The sequence below is a fragment of the Schistocerca piceifrons genome, chromosome 6 (genome assembly GCF_021461385.2).
Source record: "Schistocerca piceifrons isolate TAMUIC-IGC-003096 chromosome 6, iqSchPice1.1, whole genome shotgun sequence".
Taxonomy (NCBI): domain Eukaryota; kingdom Metazoa; phylum Arthropoda; class Insecta; order Orthoptera; family Acrididae; genus Schistocerca; species Schistocerca piceifrons.
The window spans coordinates 209,418,561-209,441,800 of record NC_060143.1 but is presented as its reverse complement, the minus strand read 5'-3'; the positions used below and the strand labels follow the sequence as shown (position 1 = coordinate 209,441,800).

Genomic DNA, 23,240 nt, shown 5'->3' with positions numbered 1-23,240 from the left:
TAATCTGATGTGGAGAGTAACCATTACCTCTGACACAGACTCTAAATGTTCCAGCTCCCTTGTGTGGCTGTGTTCACCAGAAACAGGACGAGCCAGTTGCACCACCATTCTAAGGACGTCGGTAGTTTGTGAAGGATGATGACAACTCGACGCTTGCAGGTAAAGGTCCGTATGTGTTGGCTTACGGTAGACAGAATGCCCTTATGACCCATCCACTCTCCCAGTAACCAAGAAGTCCAAAAAGCGGCAAGCAACCATCCCTCTCTATTACAATCGTCAACTGGATGTTCTTGTTGACTGCATTCAGATTTTGCAAGAAACGTGACAGTTCTTCTTCACCTTGGGGCCAAAAAAAAAAGTGTCATCTACATATCGCCAGAAAACTCTCGGTTTAAGTTCTGCCGAATCTAATGCCCTTTCCTCAAAGTCTTCTATGAAAAAGTTTGCTACCAAAGGCGAGAGAGGACTGCCCATAGCAGCACCATCAGTCTGCTCAAAGTATTCGTTCTTAAATAAAAAGTAGGTTGAGGAAAGGACGTGATGGAAAAGTGCTGTTATGTCGTCCGTGAACTTATTGCTGATGAGCGACAAAGAACCTATAAGAGGAACCAATAAGAGGAACCTTAGTAAAAAGTTAGATGGATCGAAGCTGACTTGTAAGTCAGTTTCACTGAATGAAGTGACTTCAGTCTATTAATAAAGTCAGCCGAGTTGTGAACATGATGCGCGCACGTCCCCAAAAAAGGTCTCAGTAGAGAGGCGAGATGTATCGCCAAATCATACATGGGCGCGTCGATATTACTGACGATCGGCCGTAATGTAACCTCTTTTTATGGATCTTCGGAAGACCGTATAACCTGGGTGGCACAGAACTATGAGGTCTTAGACTTTTCGCCACTTCTTGCGGAATAGAAGAAGAGTTCAGCATTGCTGATGTTTTCCTTTCCACTTTCGCTGCGGGGTCTTTGTCAATCTTCCGACACATTGGTTCACTCAGATAGTTATAAATCTTCTGATTATAAACCTCACATGGTAACAGAACTATAGCGTTTCCCTTATCCGCTGGTAAGACCACCGTGTGAGGATCTTCTCGTAGCTTTCGTAGTGCGGCCCTTTCCATGGCAGAAATGTTTCTCTTTTGACGTGAAGCTGTCGTGAGTGCACAGCAAGTTTCACGTTTTATTTCTTCTGCAGCATCACTAGGAAGAGTTCTAACAGCTTCCTCAACAGCACTAATAAAAATCAGTCAGAGGCAGGGTTCTCGGTGTAGGGGCGAAGGTCAAGCCTTTCCCTAGCACAGACAGTGTTACGTTGTCCAAAACTTTATCCGTGAAATTGACCACAGAACGTCGAAAGGCATCTTCTTGCGGTAACGTTGCTGACGGCTGGGCGAACTTCGAAACCTGTCTTGAAGAAGAGTTCAGCATTGCTGATGTTTTCCTTTCCACTTTCGCTGCGGGGTCTTTGTCAATCTTCCGATTTCTCTTTATGGACACAGTCTGATTTTGCCCAGGTCACGCCCTCGACCCATGCCCAGGAAAGTGATGGCAGTCTGGATGCAATCTCCATATGCAGATGAAACAGCTGTTTCTATATGACGCCCAGTTCACGGCGAGTAAACCGAATCCTCCACTAGTGCTAAGCTTGCCTTTCGTGTAATGAATTTTGCAGCGGCGGTCTCGATAAAATGTCTCACACTGGCAAACTTCGGGATAAGGCCATTGTCCCGATTCTTCAGTAAAAAACACAGAGAACTTAAGTCTCGCTCACTTATAGCGTAGCTTGTCCAACCTCGGGATTTGTAATGCCATCACCTCCCAGAAGTGGTGCCTGATGTGATTCTTGAAGTTTTCCCGACGTACTGAATGTTCGATGAGATATCGGGATTGCAGCCGGATCACAAGAAGTGGCATCGTGGCAACATGTGAAGGTGATCCGCCTGCAAACCCGAAATCTCATAGAACATTCAGTACGCCGGGAAAACTTCAAGAATCACATCTCGTTGATGTTCAGCCATGTCAGCACTGTCGCCTTCAGTATCGACAATTCTGCCTGCAACTTCGAGAGTAAAGAGTTCATGTGTGTCACAGGTGCTGCAAGTGTTCCAACTGTAGCATCAGTGGCAGCCCTAAGACCACCCCATACGCTGGGTTGAGCATCAACTCCTTGATCCTCAGCTGCGCCAGCACTGTCGCCTCCAGCGGTGCCAGCTCGCCCTATAACATCGGGAGTAGACAGTTTGTGTCACAGATGCTGGCTGGTGTACAAACTGTAATAGTATCAGCAGCTCAACACACACCTCAGCCGCTAGGTTTGTCATCATCACCTCGTCGATGCTCAATTATGCCGTCGCCCCATCATCGGGAATTCTCCCTGCAACATCGGGCATAAACAATTATTGAACGTCGCAGGTGCTGCCAAGTGTGCCAACTCTAACATTACTGGCAGCCCAACGACCACCGCTGCTGCTGAATTGTGCATCGTCTCCTTCATCCTCAGCTGCACCTGTCCCATCACTTCAGTGGCAACAGCTCGCCCATTAGCAAGTGTCGCAGGTGCTGGTATGGATGCCAACCGTAGCAGCAGCGGCAGCCATTGCCCACCCCGGCTGACTGCTGGGTTGGACACCACCTCCTCGATAGCCATGCCTTGCCGTCACCTCCAGTGGCGATAGGTCATTCTACAACGCAGGTAGTGGCCAGGAGTGTACAAATCAAGCGCTGGTTAGTGTGCCAGCTAATATCCGCATTAGATACTGAAGTGAGAGTGGCAGTGTTTCCAAAAACAAAATTTCTGGAGACTGAATTATTTATCCTCAGGTCACTCTGTGAAGTGTCTGGAATTTGTTTTCCCTGTCCCAAAATTTATATAAAACAATGGTTATCTCAATATAAACCCAGAAACCACTGAGTGCTATCCTCTCGTAATTGTATCACAAAACTGCTGTTGACATACCAGAGACTACTGACTCAAAATCGAACATATTTCATATGAAGCGTGAGGCTTCACAGTTGCCTGCGGCATCATAGCATTTGCGGCCAGAATTTTTCAGGTAAATAGCAGTCAACGAAAATTTTGGTCACGCTAGCCTGTCATGCCCCGAGGGAACGGAAGCTAATTTTGACTGGTGCTTACTGATAAATCCTCCACCAAGAAATTAAATACCATGTTCCATAATTCAGCTGTTCGAACTATTCTTTTTTATTATCTTACTCAGCTCTGAGACTGAACGCCACAGTTTCTTTTCATTGCGAAAAGTGTCTTCCAGGGTGTTACTTGTTTCGATACGATTCTATGTATACTCTTTAAGCTTTCCGGGCACTTCATCCTGCTACAACATGCATTAAACAATTGCGAGTTTCTGTGATTTGAAATGTTGTGGAGTTGACCACTGCCGTTTACAGTAAATATTAGTAAACTGTCCGCCTGCTTAGCTGGGTGGTAACGTGCTCGCCTCCCATGGAAGCGGGCCAGAGTTCGATTCCCAGCTGGATTGGAGATTTTCTGCGCTGGGGGACAGGGTGTTGTGTTGTCCTCATCATCATTTCATCCTCATCACCGGCGTGCAAGTCGCCCAATGTGGCGTCGACTGAAATAAGACTTGCACTTGGCAGCTGAACTTCCCTGGGTGGGGCCTCCCAGCCAACGATGCCATACACTCATTTCATTTCATTAGTAAACTCCCTCTTGGACAAATCTTATAAGACTATGTAGTGATTTTCAAGGAAACGTCACCATACTAAATGTAATAGGGGCTTACAAACAGAGGCTCTCGAAACAGTCAGCTTACGATCCTCTATTGGCTATACAGCTTTGTGAGAATCTGGACCACCCACACTGTACCCAAAGGGCGAAGAGGATCAACGCGGTACAGCAGAATCAGCAGGGTTGCCTGAGTATCAGGCGTTAAGCGGTGAGACGAGACTGTAGTTCCAGTCGGGCGTTACCTTTGCCGCATTTATTTTCTAGCGCCTGTCACGTATTCGCAATTCGCGAGTTGCTCCGTATGCTTCCGCTAACTGGGTATTTAGGGGGCTGCACGGCATGACAACAGGAGAGAGAAGTGGAGAGTCAACTGCAGTTCAAGTGGAGAGTCAGTGCGTCTACTTCCGGAGTCGACATAATGCCAGCTAGTACGACGAGCGCCAGCGAACCACAGCCGCCTTTAATGGCTGCCATTCGCCCACCAATTCACCGCTCCGTGAACAGCATTAAGACTTCTTGGAAGTATATACCTGATTACGACTTTTTTTACTGGTTAAATATTGTGCTTACTGGAAATTGGAAATTTGTGGTAAGGTCTTATGGGACCAAACTACTGAGGTCATCGGTCCCTAAGCTTACACACTTCTTGACCTAACCTAAACTAACTTACGCTAAGGACAACACACACACGCCCATGCCCGAGGGAAGACTCGAACCTCCGAGGAGGGAGCCGCGCGGACCGTGACAAGGCGCCCTAGACCGCGTGGCTACCACGCGCGGCTATTGTGCTTAATGCCAGTGTAAAGTACTGTATAAACTTTATTCAGTAATAAATGTTGTCAACTTTTACTCAGAACCATCACTGACTAGTTGTGTATGCCACATTTGTAGAACTGATATAATTATTTTTGTGTGTGCTCAGTACAACAGCCCGTAATACACATAGCCGTTACTCGCGACTCTACACGTAGTTACGTGACTCACCTGTGTAGCTAGATTGCCCAAAAACAAAAAAATAGATAAAACGTGGAAAATGATCGTGTAGCGTACAGCGATAGATATGACTGGTTGGAAGACGAGCTATCATACGAACAACACCTCAGCCTAAAAGATTCATATTTTAACGTTCTTCTCTTACGTAGTGGGTATAACTGTGAAATTATAATTTGTTTCGCTCTCCTTGCATCAGAATATTATTTTTAGATGAACTTTCATGGAATTCGCAGTAGCATGCTAATTGCTGGTGGACATTTTCAAGAGTAAATGTTTAATTTAAAGACATCCTCAGTCTTCTTGGCAATTTTGAGGTATTTATGAATCACCTTTAATACTCAGAGAGACTGGAACATCTCTCTTCTGGGGTTTTTCCCATCTCTTACTTCAGACACAGATTTTCCATTTCACCACATGCCCTTACAACACCTCCGCAACTACGAATCAGAATTTAAGCTGACCTTATTGGTATCTAGGCAGAAAAACTTTTGGACTATCTAATCTGATAGTGGAGAAATGTTAACTTCAAGCAATATGGGATGTAACATCTGAGGTCATCAGTCCCATAGACTTAGAACTACTTAATCCTAACTAACGTAAGGACATCACACACATCCATGCCCGAGGCAGGATTCGAACCTGCGACCGTAGCAGTAGCGATGTTCCGGACTGAAGCGCCTAGAACCGCTCGGCCACAGCGGCTGGAAAGTGTTAACTGTGTATCACCACATACGTTACCCACTCCGGAATCTATTAAGCTGTAACCACAGCTCTCTAGGATATGGAAGCCAGGAACGTTAAAGATGGGTTCTCAATAATGTAATGAAATAATAAGCAACCTGTTGCATGAAAGAAATTTAATTTATTTACCAGTTTCGGATACTTTATACTCTTCTTCAGAAGATTATACCTGTAGCATTGTCTGCAAGTGTCAACAGTGAGATGCATACATCACAATTCCATGGCCCTAAGAAATAAGAAGGGTTTCAGTATTGTATTACTTACTGCTCCTGCATATTTTTTGGACCCTGTCATTTTACTCTATGCTCCTTATCGTTGACACTTCCAAATAATGCGATAGCAATAGCCTTCTAAAGAAGAACACTAAGTGCCTGAAACCGATAAGAAATTAAATCTCTCTTATGCAGCTGGTTGCTTATTAATTCATTATATAAGACTACAGTTGCTAAGAATGGATAAAATGCTAAACATTGTCAATAAATTCATAGTTCCGGGCTTTGTGGCTTGTCACTCACTTTTTCATTCAGCATCCCTGTTGAACCCGCTGGAGAATATCTGGAATCATCCTTCATCTGTTTGACGTCTGGATTTGGGACATTTCCTAGGCAGAAAGGGTAAATCTTCGTGAACAGGGAGTAATTCATTTTTAGAAACTTGCTGGCGAGTGTTGTAGGGAGCCGCCTTTCGACGAAGGTGAGCTGTACAAATGTTCCATAGTATTGGTAGCCAGCATGAATGTCTAGATGTGAGCGTACCACTAATGGTTCCCATCAGTTTCATTCAAATGAATGTCAGCTTTTTCACATGGTCGCTGCGGAGTCAAACTGGTGTGAAATATTCTGCTGCAAAGTGCACCAACGTAAACGATGCTCCTCAATAACAGACGTATTGGCTCCCTGAGCACTACCCGCCAGCTTCCTCACTACGTTCATTTGTGTTTACACCTTTCTGGCTGAAATAGAAACACATTATGTTTATGGTATGTCAGCGTTCTCATGTGACACCAAGGTACTTTGGGTATTTTTCGGCGGTAGTTTTAAGGGAGTGAGCGGCCTTATGCAGAGGGCAGCGCCGCCTCGACTCACCCGCTTGGTGCCCACGGAGGAGGTGGAGCCGGCAGAGGAGGCCGCCGGGGAGTCGAACAGCTGCCGCTTGAGGCGGCCGATCTCCAGGTCGAGGGCGGCCATCTCCCGCCGGTACACCCGGTTCTGCACCTCCACGCGGTAGTACAGTTCCCGCCGGTCGTCCGTCACGAACCTGCCACAAGGAAAACCTGACGTCCACACACCAGCAAGAACTCGCAAGCTGGAAATACCACTCCACAGTCTCTTCCCCAACTCTGTTTACCATCAAGGTCAAAAACACAAACACTCTTTCACATCATGTGTTTCCCCTTCAAGGATCCTGGTCTTTCCCTCTTTTTTGTGGTCTCCTTCACTAGTTAACCTTAATGGCTTAGTAATTAAACATCAGTTTTGGGTATCTATCATGGACCATTCTTTTCCAGAACAGCACAAGGCTTCTGAGATGAAAGTATACAACTTAAATCTTTTTTTCTCAACTGAGTTTAACATATTTTTCTGGCCCTACTGAATCCATACTCAAGAAAATGTACAACAGTATACCAACGACTAAATTATTTAAAGTGCGGAGAACTATGTGACACGCCGAGGCGTTCTCTGTAGAATCAGAACTAAGAAGGTCAGTGCTAAGCCAAAGTGTCACTGGCGACGAGTAACAAGAGGTGGAAACGCAAAAGGAAGTACGCGACGTTCACATCAAAGAGTTCAATATTAGCGAGTGGGTGAATTCATAAGGGGCCGAGCATACGTCTCCAGGATACAGACTTTCAGATCGTGACTTCCGAGGACATGCTGATACGATAGGGATAGGTATATTACCAGATCTGACGTAAAGCGGAGTTTCACACCAGATGTCGCGAGAGGCAGATTCGCCTGCATAAACGGAGGTGGGGTGCGCTGTGCTGTCAGCAGTGACGCAGTAACCGCAGCGCCGGCCCGTCAAGAGTCCTGAGTGACTTCGAACTTACACTCGTCACTGGATATCACCTTCGTAACAAATCCACCAGACACATTTCAACTCTCCTAAAGTGGCCCAGTTTGACTGTTGACGTGATTGTGAAGTGAAATCAAGAAGTAACAGCCACAGCTCAACCAAGACCAAGCAGATCTCATGTACTGATGGATAGAGCCCGTGGAATATTACGGAGGGTCGTTGAAAAATTCGCACAAAATCGGTAGAGTGAGTTCCAAAATGCTATCTGCAATCCAACTAGCTCAATGGCTGTGTGTAGGGAATTAAAAAATACAGTAGTCGACCAGATCCTCTCAAGTTAAACACTTCTGTTGTGAATGCTAAGCGACGCTTGATATTGTGTAAAGACGGACACTAATGGACAATGAATGACTGGAAACGAGTGATCTGGAGTGATGAACCACGCTATAACCTGCAGAAATCCGACTGAAGTGTTTGGGTTCTGCGAACGCCTGGAGAGCGTTACCTGCCATCATGCCTAGTGCCAACAGTGAAGTATCGAGGAGGTGATGTTACCGCATGGGGGAGTTTTTCATGAGTACGGTATGGTCCCGTTATTGAGCTTAAGAAAGCACTAAATACGCAAGGATATGAACACATTTTGCACATGTTGTTCACTGTCTACAGTAGGAAACATTTCGGGGGCGATGGGGACAATGATTATGTGTAGCAACACCACAATGGACTCAGTCATAAAGCTGCATCTTTGAGGCAATGGTTTGTGGACAATAACTTTCGTATACGAACCCAGCAGAAGCCGTCTGGAACAGAGCGTCGACTTCAGTCTACACCTCAGTGTCCAGCATCACACTACCTTCACTGGTTTCGGCATCTGAGAACGAATGGGCTGCCGTTTCTCCATAGACTTTCAGATACCTCACTGAAAGTGTCCCATCAAAGTTCAACACCCCAAGGAGGTGGCGGATGGAGACACACACCATATTAATTTATATGTGTAGATAGTATCTGTTCTTTGTGGATATGTCCGAAAGAACAGATACCATCGGTGACCATACAGCTCATTAGAATGAAATTACAATGAAATGAATACCCCTAGCTGCATACAGGCGTTGATATAAGTCAACGGGGACAGTTGAAAATGTGTACCCCGACCGGCACTCGAACCCGGGATCTCCTGCTTACATGGTAGACGCTCTATCCATCTGAGCCACTGAGGATACAGAGGATATTGCGACTGCAGTGACTTATCTCTGGCACGCCTCCCGTGAGACCCACATTCGCAACTTATTGTCCCGCACTATATTCATAGTGCCCCTGCCCATCATACTCATTACACGCGGCTTTACTGCCGATTCCCGTAAGAGTTCGGGTACTGTTTGTGCATCCGCACAGAAGAAGATGGTCAAATGGCCGGTGACCCTTAGCTATACATATACATATATATATAAAGATGGTATCTGTTCTTTCCGAAAGATAGAGCGTGTCCATGTAACCAAGAGATCACGGGTTCGAGGCCCAGGCGAGTCCCACATTTTCAACTATCCCCGTTGACTTATATCAACGCCTGTATGCAGCTAGGGGTCCTCATTTCATTGTAATTCCATATTAATTTCCTAAAGGTTTCCTGATACTTTTGATCAGACAATATACAAGCAACTAGAGGACAGATTTGGATCCTGAACAGCGACAAGCGTCTTCCATATTGTCCACCAGGTCTGACTGAACCTCACTCAGTAATGGCTCGTTCTTACTGCACGTCTACAGGCGTTGACGTGTCTTTATTAAATGTTCGACGGCTTTTGCTGCTGGATGTACTAATGACACGCTAGCAATTGTGTCAGCTATCGCTGTTCAGTAATCACAAATGTCTCAGAATGTAATGGACAGCTGAAAGACGACGCGGGAGTCCTTAGGTAGCACAATACACTGTTTCTGAAGGATGCCCAACCCAGCCTACTCTCCATACTGGTCGCATAATGATTGGACGCTAATATCATTTGCGAAACGATACCGAGAATGTTTTATGTTCTGTTGGAAACGACATTCTCTAACTGAACGATGTTGATTAATTCTAACATACAAATACGAAACATTTCCCATGCCAAATGTATTGAAAGTACTTTAAAATCATCTGAGCAAGTATAAGACGTGCGGACTTTTGTCACCAAATTTTATTGATATAAAACATCAACAGTGGTTGCAAGGAAGCATTACCTAATCCGCTGCAAAGCCCTACACACAGCAGTACCAAACGAGGGAATATCTCAAAAACATGCAAAGAGACGACACTTCGTAATCTGAGCAAAAATCGGGTGCAAAATACCATATTTAAAATCAACGTCTTTTGTGACAAAATGTTTATATATATAGAAAGCAAGTGAGATTCTAAATTCGTTTCATTACGCGTCATTGACCATGTTTTGCATAGACACAACTAAATGGGTTTAGTGACAAAAATACGCACTTCCTTACGGATGGGCAGACGGGTACTGGTACTGATAGGGCGATGCACGGTTGAAACACGTCAACAGTGTGCATTACACTTGTAGACATTCAACATTGTTCTGGAAAATGTGAACAGGGCTTTACTCTTAAAGCTGTTTTATAAAAACAACAGTAACAGTTCTGTTTCACTTCGCGAGTTTCAATGCATTCAAGGGATATGGAGAACTGCTCGTTCCGCATCGGCCTTGAAGAACAGGATTCGGAAGTTCAAAATAACTGGAGATTTTGGAAATTCTCCTGGAAAGGCCCAGTTCCCAATTGCACCACAAGCTGTTGACGTTGCTGTTGCCATGGCTGAGAATGCTGGACGCAGTGTGCGGTCTTCAAGCAGTATACGACAGCTCAACATTCTATGATCCACCGTTCGAAAAGTGCTGCGATCAATTGCGAAATGGTATCTCTAGTGCGGTTTCATGCTGTTGTCGATGCAGATGATCGTCACATTGAGTAACTTTTGTCACTTGGAAGTAAACATTGTATGAAGTTACCAAACGTGTCGCTCTCACGTGGAAATTAGAATGTGTTCCTTTCACTGGTTTATTCGTCATCTCTCACCCGTACGTCCTTACAAAGGTTTCCACAAAGTTTCATTGTCTTACGGTCACTCGTTTTTCAAAGCGGCCCTCTCACGTAACGAAAGTTTAACAATAACCATCGTGTATGTAGTTTTCATGCAAGTGCAAACGCCTTATAACAGCTTTGCCATACAAAACGTAGAAACAACTTGTCACACAGAAAGATGGCATAAATATTATTTAACTTTATGATACGGCAGAGCGTTATGAAACTGATTATGAAACTATAGACGGTTCAAAAATGTTTTCACATGGAAATAAGCACTGAGTGAATCTTGTGCATGAATCACAAATTTATATTGATTTGTGTGTCTTGTCTTACAATTACATCCCATGCATTGTTAATGTATTCAAAAGCACAAGAATCAGAAAGCGGAGTTAGAAGTTGTAGGTAATCATAGTATTCAAGGCTTCCACATGTCGACTTAATTTCACCAAAACAATATGGCGACAGTGTATGCCAATAACAGATTGTGAAATAAAGTCGATCGTAGTCCACGTACACAAACCTACGCATCCTTTGCTTAAGTTGATTAATCCTACAGGAAAGAAATAATGTAACAACATAACTGAGGGACCAATAGTTTACCAAAATCTGTACATTTTCAACGAAGAACTTCTAGAGGAACAGTGGGGAACAACACATTGGCAGTGGTTGCAGAGGCACCAAAGAAACAGAATAGTCGAGATCAGAATCTGGTAATTGCCCATAAATAGCCACGAGTAAGACATTGGTAAACAAATTTGTTTTGCAATATTTTGTCTGCGAATTAAGGACATATCACGAATTTAACGAGAACTAATGAAATTTATCCGTTCTCTGTCTTTTCCTACCTTGTGCTAATCTACATAACAACTGGTCCCAAAATGTAAGGTTAAGCTGCCTACCATACTTTTATTTTGTGATTCCTTACAATTGTGTGCCCCTAGAGTCAGCTCTGTTGCTATAGCATAGCGCTAAAGGAGTTAGGTAAAAATTATCAAGCAATAGATACATAGTGACTTTATATTCACACCAGTGTCGGAATATTAAAGACTTAAGCGCTTCTGTGAAATGTGATAGTTATGTGTACAATTGTCGAACAAAAGTAGTTATATGACAAACATGATGAGAGACAGGCGTTTCAAGTCATGCAGTCTGTTGTCATGGCACGAAGAACACAGAAAGAGTTCGACACCTGCTACGATACACGTATATTCCACAGTTTCAGTAAGGGAAATTTCCCATTTAAATGTAGCAGTGTGTAGGCTTAACTGGAGAGAGGAGGTGGTTAACAGCTAGGGAAAATCATCCTTTAGTCTGGGAAACTAGTCTCTGCTAATGACTGCTCGGTAACATTGTTTCATTGCCTAGCGACCACAAAAAGCCAGCCAATGATGGATGATGCCTGAGCAGCTAGCAGAAGCTACGTTGCCGCAAGAAAAACAAAAGCGCGCAGGTTTTAAATGTAACAGTGGGTTTTTCCATGTAACTGATGCTTTCGTTTCACTTTGCCTCAACTGAAATCTCGTTTGTATCTTTTTTTCGATATTACCAACGTTTATTCGATGTCAGACCATGTCCAGTACGAAGAGCGAGTGCAGTCACAATACATAAAACGAATCGGAGGAAGAAAAGCATGCTACACCAGCTAGGAATATATGCGTTGAGGGTGGAAATGTGAGTCCTCATTTTCTGTAATACAGTCCGTAAAAGCACTACATCAGCTTTGAAAACCAAGTAGGTTGGAACGAGACGCACTTCTTAGCTTCAGGCACCAAGAAATAAAGAGGCCGAGGAAGAGTCACGTTGTAACGCTTCCAAATTAACGCCATTCGTCGTCATACACTCTGTATAATTAGAATTATAGAAAGGAGCACCCGACACTTAGCAAACTGCTAGTGTCGCTTCAGAAGGACGATCTATATAAAGGGAGGGGACAAAGCGACGACAGTTAGAAAATTGCATCTACTTCTACATCTAAATCCATACCACTGTGAAGTGCGTGGCAGAGGGTACTTCCTACTGTACCAGTTATTGGAGCTGATTCTCGTTTCGGCCGGCCGGTGTGGCCGAGCGGTTCTAGGCGCTTCAGTCTGGAACCGCGCGACCGCTACGGTCGCCAGTTCGAATCCTGCCTCGCGCATGGATGTGTGTGATGTCCTTAGTTAGTTAGGTTTAAGTAGTTCTAAGTTCTAGGGGACTGATGACCTTAGATGTTAAGTCCCATAGTGCTCAGAGCCAACCATTTCTCGTTTCAGCCACGCGTGGAGTGCGGGGAGAGTGATTGACTGAACGCCTCCGTAATCCCTGCAGGAGATATATTAGGGCGGTGCAGTATACAGGGTGATTCAAAAAGAATACCACAACTTTAAAAATGTGTATTTAATGAAAGAAACATAATATAACCTTCTGTTATACATCATTACAAAGAGTATTTAAAAAGGTTTTTTTTCACTCACAAACAAGTTCAGAGATGTTCAATATGGCCTCCTCCAGACACTCGAGCAATATCAACCCGATACTCCAACTCGTTCCACACTCTCTGTAGCATATCAGGCCTAACAGTTTGGATAGCTGCTGTTATTTCTCGTTTCAAATCATCAATGGTGGCTCGGAGAGGTGGCCAAAACACCATATCCTTAACATACCCCCATAAGAAAAAATCGCAGGGGGTAAGATCAGGGCTTCTTGGAGGCCAGTGATGAAGTGCTCTGTCACGGGCTGCCTGGTGGCCGATCCATCGCCTCGGGTAGTTGACGTGTGGCGCTCCATCCTGCTGAAATATGAATTGTTGTGCTTCTTGTTCGAGCTGAGGGAACAGCCAATTCTCTAACATCTCCAGATACTGTAGTCCAGTTACAGTAGCACCTTCGAAGAAAAAGGAACCAAAAACTTTATTGGCTGAAATGGCACAGAAAACGTTCACCTTAGGCGAGTCACGTTCATACTGAGTTGTTTCCCGCGGATTCTCAGTGCCCCATATACAGACATTGTGACGGTTGACTTTCCCGTGGAAAGTTGCTTCATCACTAAACACAATCTTTGAAATGAAAGATTCATCTTTTTCCATTTGAGCAAGGATAAAATCACAGAAATCGATTCTTTTAATCTTATCAGCTGCAGACAGTGCTTGAACCAATTTCAGACGATAAGGTTTCATAACTAACCTTTTTCGTAGGACTCTCCATACAGTTGATTGTGGAATTTGCAGCTCTCTGCTAGCTCTGCGAGTCGATTTTCCTGGGCTGCGAACAAATGCTTGCTGGATGCGTGCTACATTTTCATCACTCGTTCTCGGCCGTCCAGAACTTTTCCCTTTGCACAAACACCCATTCTCTGTAAACTGTTTATACCAACGTTTAATACACCACCTATCAGGAGGTTTAACACCATACTTCGTTCGAATTGCAAGCTGAACAACTGTCGTCGATTCACTTCTGCCGTACTCAATAACACAAAAAGCTTTCTGTTGAGCGGTCGCCATCTTAGCATCAACTGACGCTGACGCCTAGTCAACAGCGCCTCAAGCAAACAAATGTACAACTAAATGAAACTTTTTAGCTCCCTTAATTCGCCGACAGATAGTGCTTAGCTCTGCCTTTTGTCGTTGCAGAGTTTTAAATTCCTAAAGTTGTGGTATTCTTTTTGAATCACCCTGTATTTCTAGATTCGTTACTAAAGCCTGGTTCTTGAAATTTTGTAAGCAGTTTGTGTCTCCAAGCGACCGCCAGTTCAGTTTATTGAACATGTCTGTGATCCATTTGCTGCATTTTTGCTGCCTTTGTCTGATATCTTCGTTATCGCTACGTGATACAGATGCCATACACTTGAGCATTATTGTAGGATGATCTACACGGGTGCTTCGCAAGTAATCTCCTTTGGAGATTGATTGCATTTTTCCAGTATTCTACCAATAAACCGTAGTCTGCAACCTGCTCTACCTACGAGAAAAAACCGATACGCAATCAGATGCCGACAGTGATGCGAGCGAAATTTTCCCTTTACCAGAAACGCAGACACAGGCAGGAATTTGAATGGAGATGGTATCACGGCGAGAGCTTCACAGTGTAAGTATTTTTAGTAACGCCTGTCGTTGTCAAGAATGTAGTAAGCGGTCAGTATGTTATTGTTTGATGTAAATGCCATTTAGACCTGAAAACATTGTTTCATGTCAATTTTATCTAGGGATTAAAAGATTTCGTTATTTTTCTTTAAATTTTAATATTTTTGTCAGATTACGCACGTCTATACGTTTATACTTTGCAGTTTTCTAATCATTTTAGGTGATCCTCATGTTTTCCGTATGCTAAATTGAGAAACGCCAAGAGTTTCTGTCTAACACGTAAAGATTTTTGACAATGTAATGATGAAATTCGGAAAATCTATACTTATCACATACACTAATCAGCCAGAACATTATGAGCACCGACCTACTATCGATATAAACGCGTCCACGCGATGGCAGCGCCACCTGACGAGAAATGACTGCTGCTCAGACACACGCACGGTGTATGTAATGCCGGCGAGCGAGCTGTTCGTGTGTATACAATGGGTAGATGCGCGACCTATTTGTGTTTGTGTTTTACCGAGGGCAGACTGTGATGGCCCGGAGGCTCGGCACGAGCATTTCGCAAAGTGCACGACTTGTCAGATGTTGGAGGGGTGGTGCGGTGAGTGTCTTCAACACGTGGTGAAGCCACGTCTAGACGCCGCGGGGACGGACGGCCATCGCTCATTACAGATGTCGGACGTCGTAGGCTGGGCAGACTGGTAAAACAGGACAGACGGCGAACTGTGGCGGTACTAACATCATCCCTTCATGACGATCATATTTCCTGACGGCAGTGGCATTTTTCAACAAGATAATGCGTCGTGTCACAAGTCCAGGAGTGTGACGGAGTGGTTCGAGGAAAACAGCGGCGAGTTCCATTTGATGTGCTGGCACACAACTCACCGAATCTGAACTCTATCGGACTTATCTTGGATGTGATTGAACGTGGCGTCAGAATTCATCGCCCCCCTTCCCAGAGTTTACGGGTGTTAGGTGATTTGTGTGTGCAAATGTGATGGAAACACCCTCCAGTGACGTTCCAAGGGCTCATTCCTTCCATTCTATGACGTGTCGTCGCTGTTTTCCGTGCTAAAGGTGGACGTACCGGCTGTTAATAGGTCATAATGTTTAGGATGATCAGTGTAATTTTAAAAAATACCTTTATTGAAAAATATGTGGCAAAGTAAGGCAGTCCTAACATTATATTGAAGTATTACACTCTTCGGTATTACTCTGAAGCGCCAAATGAACTGGTATAAGCACGCGTATTCAGATAGAGAGACATGTAAATGGGCAGAGTACAGCACTGCGGTCGGCACCGCCTATATAACACAACAAATATCTGACGCTGTTATTAGATCGGTTACTGCTGTTGCAATGGCAGGTTATCAAGATTTAAGTGAGTTTGGGCGTGGTGCTATAGTCGGCACACGATGGGACACAGCATCTCCGAGGTAGCGATGTAGTGGGGATTTTCCCGTACGACCATATCACGAGTGTACCTTGAATATCAGGAATCCGGTAAAACATCAAATCTCCGACATCGTTGCGACCGGAGAAAGATTCTGCATCAACGGAACCAATGACGACTGAAGAGAATCGTTCAACATGACAGAAGTGCAACCCTTTCGCAAATTGCTGAAGATTTCAATGCTGGGCCATCGACAAGTGTCGGCGTGCGAACTATTCAACGAAATATCACCGATAAGGGCGTTCGCAGATAAAGACGCACTCGTGCACCCTTTATGACTGGACGACACAAAGCTTTAGGCCTCACCTGGGCCCGTCAACACTGACACTGGACTGGAAACATGTTGGCTGCTCGGAAGAGTCTCATTTCAAATTGCATCCAGCGGAATTGACGTGTACGGGCAAAGAGACAGCCTCATAAATTCATAGATCCTGAATGTCAGGAGGGGTCTGTTAAGGCTGGTGGAGGCTCTGTAATGGTGTGGGGCATGTGCAGTTGGAGTGGTGTGGGACTCCTGATACATCTAGATACGACCCTGACAAGTGACACGTACGTAAGAATCCTGTCTGATCACCTGCATCCATTCACGTCAACTATGCATTCCAACGGACTGGCGATTCCAGCAGGATAATGCGACACCAAACACGTCTAGAATTGTTGCAGAGTGGCTCCAGGAACCCTCTTCTGAGTTTAAGCACTTCCGCTGGCCCTCAAACTCCGCAGGCATGAACATTACTGAGCATATCTGGGATGCCTTGGAAGGTGCTGTTCAGAAGAGATCTCCTCCCCCGTACTCTTACGGATTTATGGTGAGCCCTGCAGGATTCATGGTGTCAGTTTACCCCGGCACTACTTCAGACATTAGTCGAGTCCATGCCATGCTGTGTTGCGGCATTTCTGCGTGTCCTCGGGGGTTCTACGCGATGTTAGGCACGTGTACCAGTTTCTTTGGCTCTTTAGTGGAATACAAAGGCATAAATCTTAGTGTCTCCTCTTTTTCCTTTCAAAACTCCATTTCCGGGTTTTTCTTGAGTGCACTCCCTGTGAAGTATCAAGGGATAGTCAGCTATCATGCAACCATCGCACCTTCATTCCATTTCATTAATCTCTTGATGTAACATATTATGCTGTTTCCACTCACACCACCTAGATTTTCTGCAGAATAGCTGGCGTGGGAGCGCAAGAAGTGCAGGTACCAGCTCACTAAGGGAATGCTTTGAAGTTATACAGAAAGTTCATGTTTATACTATATTTTTGTAACCACTGTCTTTGTAGTTACCGAGAATCTTCTAGATAACTTTAATAAATATCGAAGCTGACCTTTGAATGCTTTTGATCTTCAAATGTTTCATTGTTCTTTAGTTTCCGAAAGCCAGTACCGACAAAAATTCCCTTTTTCAGCTTGGCATCTGGTAGCCTCGAAACCCTGCTTCCCACGTACTTCAAAATATTACTATCTTTCGTTAGTACTTCAATGAATTGCTTCGTAAATTCAAATGTTACGTGAAGTAGAGGCAGGGTACTTCTTGTGCCACCAAAGAATCGAATACTACGTTTTTCCCTCCAGCTTCACACGTTCTACTATGCCAGATTTACTCGTCTTTTGCACGGCTGTCCCATAGGGATGTAACTGTATCACAAACGATGAAATAAACAACTTCACGTCGCAGGTAAAACTGCAAAAATCATGAAACAATACTGCTTTTATGATGATCACAAGGGAACATTTTGAATACCTCAGCGAAATACTCAATTTGTGTCAAAACTGCATGTGATTAATCGTTTTACGCACTTTACTGGAAATCAGCATCCAAAAATACACCAGGAATATCTTTTATGTTAAAAATTTAAGACTTAACCAAAACTATCAATATGCTGGATAAATTCTTCTGTCGCCCGTTTATAGTTGATAATGACAATAATTAACACCATAAACAAAAACTGCTATTAATCTAATATATTACGAAAGTAGTTTGTATTTACATTGCGAAACGTTAGCAAATAGCTTTTTTCACGTTTTTAATAGGTCGCTTTTTTGGCTGTTTGTTGGGTGCAAATATTGCAATTAATTTTAAACGAACTTCCCGCTGAGCTACATATTTCATACTTTCAGTATAGCTGAAACTCGATAACAATGCAATATTAAACCGCTTTCGTGTCTGGTGTGTAGCGGAGGGTACTTGTAGCACTACTGCTCGTTACTACATTTCCTGTTCCGCTTGCGAAAGTTTCGTGGTAAGAGCGGTTTATAATAAGTTCCCTTGTGAGCTCAATACTCTGTAATTTTTCCTTCCAAGATCCTTTCCTGAGATAATAGTAGGAGGAATCAATTTATTGGTTGACTCCGGACAAGAGAAATTGAAATAGTCTTGAGATTTACCACATGTCTCTGTTCTAATCTCATCAAAAATCGATTGAAAAATTACGAGCAGAAACACACACACACACATACACACACACACACACACAGACACGGACAAACATGCGTAAAGAGCAGAAAATAATTATTTAAGCAAAAAACTTTTTAATATAACATGTTTGTTTTCAAAACGGACTAAAAGGTATAAAATGAGTTCTTCTAGCCTCATACAGATTTCTAACCCTATGCAGATACTCCAGAAAATTTGTGATTGTGAATCCTTAACAGCTGTGAAAACAGTTTTCGAATTTAAAACGAAAAGCGTGGGTTCCATGAATACATAATTGATACACGAATATCTTATTTATACTTTTACAAAATTGGATGCAAATATTTTATATCTTGCTGTTATTACAAAGGTACTAGACAAACTTGTCTAGGGATTTGTACCATTTTCCAGCGTTCCTTATGACGCTGCATTTACAAATGTGAAGTCAGCAGGAACTCTTGAAAAGTGGACAGGTGAGAAACAAGTTTACCTTGTGTCTTTGTAAGAATAGTGAGAAATAAAGTATTACTATCTAATTTTGTAAAAGTATAAAAAAGATTTATTAAGACCTTATGTAAACTGCAGGCCCAGGAGAGAAGGAACAACAAGAAGAGGAAAAAGAGGATACATGAATAGTCCACCTTCTCACTATTATCTACAGCACGCTTCCACGTTTGTCGTTTTAAATTCTACAAGTATTTTCATAGCTATTGAAAATTCAGGAGCTCAAATTAGGAATCCGTCTGAGCAGAGAATAAATTATTTTATACTTTTTAGTCCGTTTTAAATAAGTGTACACAAAAACAGTTTTTATTTAAATAATATTTATGATTTAGGATAGTAGGTACTAAACAGTTACGTGCAGATTGTCAGGTTCTTATATCAGAACTAGTAATGGTAAATAAAATTACGGATACAGACACACCTGCATGTTGTCGTATATTTTGATTTTGCCGGTAGAGTACCCGGGTAGTAGTGACCGGTGCGCCGTGCACCGCATTCAGTAACAGTGACACTGAAGTGGTTTCAGATAAAGCACGGTTTGAACAGAGTTTGAAAGACTTTCTGATAGGCGACTCCTTCCACTCTATAGATCAATATCTTAACTGGGACTGTTACACCAGCTTAAGTAAATACGTCTGTTACATCTCAGCTTTGACAGCACTTGGTCCCAACAGTCAAGATTAGGTATTTTCTGTATGATACATTTATTAAAAGTGCGTAATTATGTTTCATTCTGACAGCGTATTAATTCTGTAAATATTAGCAGTTCCAGTTTACTGTAATATATTCACCTATTTTGACAATCTCCTGGCAACTGATCAGGGTAGTGGGTGTTATATTTATAGTTTATGACATGTTCCACACCCACAAGAATCATCTCTTTTGTTGGGTCTATGGAACGAAATCTGAATCTAATCTAATGTAGGCGGCATGAAGTGTCGACACCAAATATTCGTCTCACTGTCTAACCTGCGTTGATGTGTTCTCCAGCAGTAACACCTAGAGCCGCGTATTGCTCAACACGACGGTAAGAGGCTGGAGTAGGGTAGAGTGTAGGAGGCATTACCTGCGGGTGTTGCACTCTATCTTGAGGCCCATGCTCTCGACGATGGGGTCGGCGTGCGCGGCGCGACCCAGGATGGCCAGCATCTTGGGAAGGAAGAGCAGGCACAGCGTAGCCGTCGTCGACGTCAGGATCAGCGCCGTGATGGTGACGAAGGCGAGCGTCGCGCGCTCCGAGATGAGGTTGGCCAGCACGACCACGATGCCGCTGGTGATCACCACGCTGTACACGCTCATGCCGATGTACTGCGAGTCGTTCAGCGCCGGGATCTTCACGTGCCTGCGTGGGGAAGCGCCTCCTGTAATTGCTAAGCAGCTGCCTCACACCACAGGCAGAAAAGCCCAGAGCTTCCAGGCAGAAAAATTACCGAGCCATGTGGTGCAGTGGATGAGACACAGGCCTTGAATTATGAGGACCATAGTTCGAAATCCCTTCCAATTATCCGGATGTTGGTGTATTGCGGTTTTCTAAACAGCTTAAGCTGAATTATTTGTCTTGTAAAGGACTGACATCCTTTCCCATCCTTCCTTGTACTCGGATTCTAATAACCACATCGCTGAAGGGAGACTAAATCCTAATATTACATTTTATTTCGGAATAAGCGAGAAAAAAATTGTAGAAAATGACTACCAAAGAAGGGGTCGGTTAGTGGGGATGTGCTGAAAGTATGTGGGAACAGGTACCTTGGTAAAGGCACGTGCAGAGAGGATGGAGAGCTAGAAAGATGAGAGTGTGTAAGTTGTTGCACGTAACCTAAGAGCACACCTAAAATTTTCTACAGACAGAAAGGAAGTGACAAGATTGTAGAAATGGAAGAGAATGTAGATGAAGATGAAATAGGAGATATGATACTGCATGAAGAGTTCGACAGAGCACTGAAAGATCTAAGTCGAAACAAGGCCCCGGGAGTAGACAACACTCCATTAGAACTACTGACAGCCTTGGGAGAGCCAGGCCTAACAAAACACTACCATCTAGTGAGCAACATGTATGAGACAGGCGATATACCCTCAGACTTCAAGAAGAATACAATAATTCCAATCCCAAAGAAAGCAGGTGTTGAAAGATGTGAAAATTAACGAAATATCAGTTTAATAAGCCACGACGGCAAAATACTTACACGAATTCTTTACAGACGAATGGAAAAACTGGTAGAAGCCGATCTCAGGGAAGATCAGTTTGGATTCCGTAGAAATGTTGGAACACGCGAGACAATACTGACCCTACGACTTATCTTAGAAAATAGATTAAGGAAAGGCAAATCTACGTTTCTAGCATTTGTAGACTTAGAGAAATCTTTTGACAATCTTGACTGGAATACTCAGGGAGCGAAAAGCTATTTACAATTTGTACAGAAATCAGATGGCAGTTGTAAGAGTCGAGGGGCATGAAAGGGAAGCAGTGGTTGGGAAGGGAGTGAGACAGGGTTGTAGCCTATCTCCGATGTTATTCAGTCTGTATATTGAGCAAGCAGTAAAGAAAACAAAAGAAAATTTCGGAGTAGGAATTAAAATCCACGGAAAAGAAAAAAAAAACTTTGAGGTTCGCCGATGACATTGTAATTCTGTCAGAGACAGCAAAGGACCTGGAGGAGCAGCTGAACGGAACTGACAGTGTCTTGAAAGTAGGATATAAGATGAACATCAACAAAAGCAAAACGAGGATAATGGAATGTAGTCGAATTAAGTAGGGTGATGCTGCGGGAATTAGATTAGGAAATGAGACGCTTAAAGTAGTAAATGAGTTTTGCTACTTGGGGAGCAAAATAACTGATGATGGTCGAAGTAGAGAGGATATAAAATGTAGACTGGCAACGGCAAGGAAAGCGTTTCTAAAGAAGGGAAATTTGTTAACATCGAGTATAGATTTAAGTGTCAGGAAGTATTTGTATGGAGTGTAGCAAGAGATGAATACACTAAACAGATTCAGAAGGATGTAGGTTGCAGTAGGTACTGGGAGATGAAGAAGCTTGCACAAGTTAGAGCAGCATGGAGAGCTGCATCAAACCAGTCTCTGGACTGAAGACCACAACAACAGAAAGGAAGTGGTGGCATATCAGGGCAGACAACCAATAAGATCAAAAATAGTACTGAATAATAAAATCTTGAAGCAAATCAAATATTCTAAATATCTAAGATGCAACGTCACCTGTGAGTACAACCTTGTGGCGGCCAAAAATTCAATAAATTTACTTCCTCATGTGGAACTATTGTGAATAATCTGAAGAAGAGAACGAGGAAAGAAACCCAGCTGAATTTTTACAAAACTTTGGAAGTAACAACTTGGTTAGTGGACGAGATGTTCTTCACAGTAGCAAAGGTGAAAAAGTACTCATAGCTCTTAAGGTAAGCACATTAAAGCCCATGTTCACCTTCGCTTATAACTTTTGACTCGGTTGTTTCTGGACCACGGTCCCTTGCCTCCTACTGATTCATTTACCGTTATCCACCGCCTTTGAAACATCATCAGCAAATCACTTTGTATAACCTAACCACAAAAAATAAAATAAAATAGGAGAAAATGAAAAGAACATATAGCCCACATGAGTGGAGAAAGATTCTCGACAAAGGTTCTCAGTTATAAATGCACTGGAAGAAGAAGTGTGAGAAGGCCTTACAAGACATTGAATAGCGTAGCAGGCAATTTTTCTTATACATGAAGCGAAGACGAAGAAGAAGAAGAAGAAGAAGAAGAAGAAGAAGAAGAAGACCTGGAAAGGGAGGAAGAATGTTAGCATTTAGCGTATCATTAGAATGCAGTATCACTGATCCTTAGAAGGATTGTACAAAAATATATGGACAGTTCGACGAAGTCAGGTGAATTGTATCCAAACTCGAGATGAATTTGCCATTATGATTCCCTCTTTTTCACCCGATACGTGTCTAGTGTCTTAATCTCTGTGCCACACCATCAATACAGGTGGTAAGTAAACATGGCCTCCTGCTGCTGTGATATCATTCTATTGCATCCCCGCTCTTTTCGTTAATCAGGACCAGTTGCATGCACTCCACCTATTCCTGACCAAGTTATTGCAAAAAACACGCTTTTTTCATTATAATCTAAATTTTCGGATAATAAAAGTATGTACTACACAAAATCGTATGAAACAATTCCTCTCATGCTGTAACGATATTTTTACTTGTATCTAATTTATCAGCTTTCTTTCCGAGATTCATAGTTTTGTACTTGCTTTGTTTTAGAATACGTGCCCAGCATTATTAACGT

At 43.2% G+C, this 23,240-nt stretch overlaps 1 protein-coding gene across 1 annotated transcript in view; it reads right to left on the bottom strand.

Moving 5' to 3' along the window:
- LOC124803240 (gamma-aminobutyric acid type B receptor subunit 2) overlaps positions 1-23,240 on the bottom strand; it is a 431,083-nt gene that overhangs the window by 97,611 nt on the left and 310,232 nt on the right. The window contains exons 15-16 of the mRNA XM_047264421.1: positions 20,019-20,294; positions 6,525-6,696 (exon numbers count right to left, since the gene is read on the bottom strand). Of these exons, the coding sequence (XP_047120377.1) occupies positions 6,525-6,696; positions 20,019-20,294 (448 nt within the window). The remainder of the gene's footprint in view (positions 1-6,524; positions 6,697-20,018; positions 20,295-23,240) is intronic.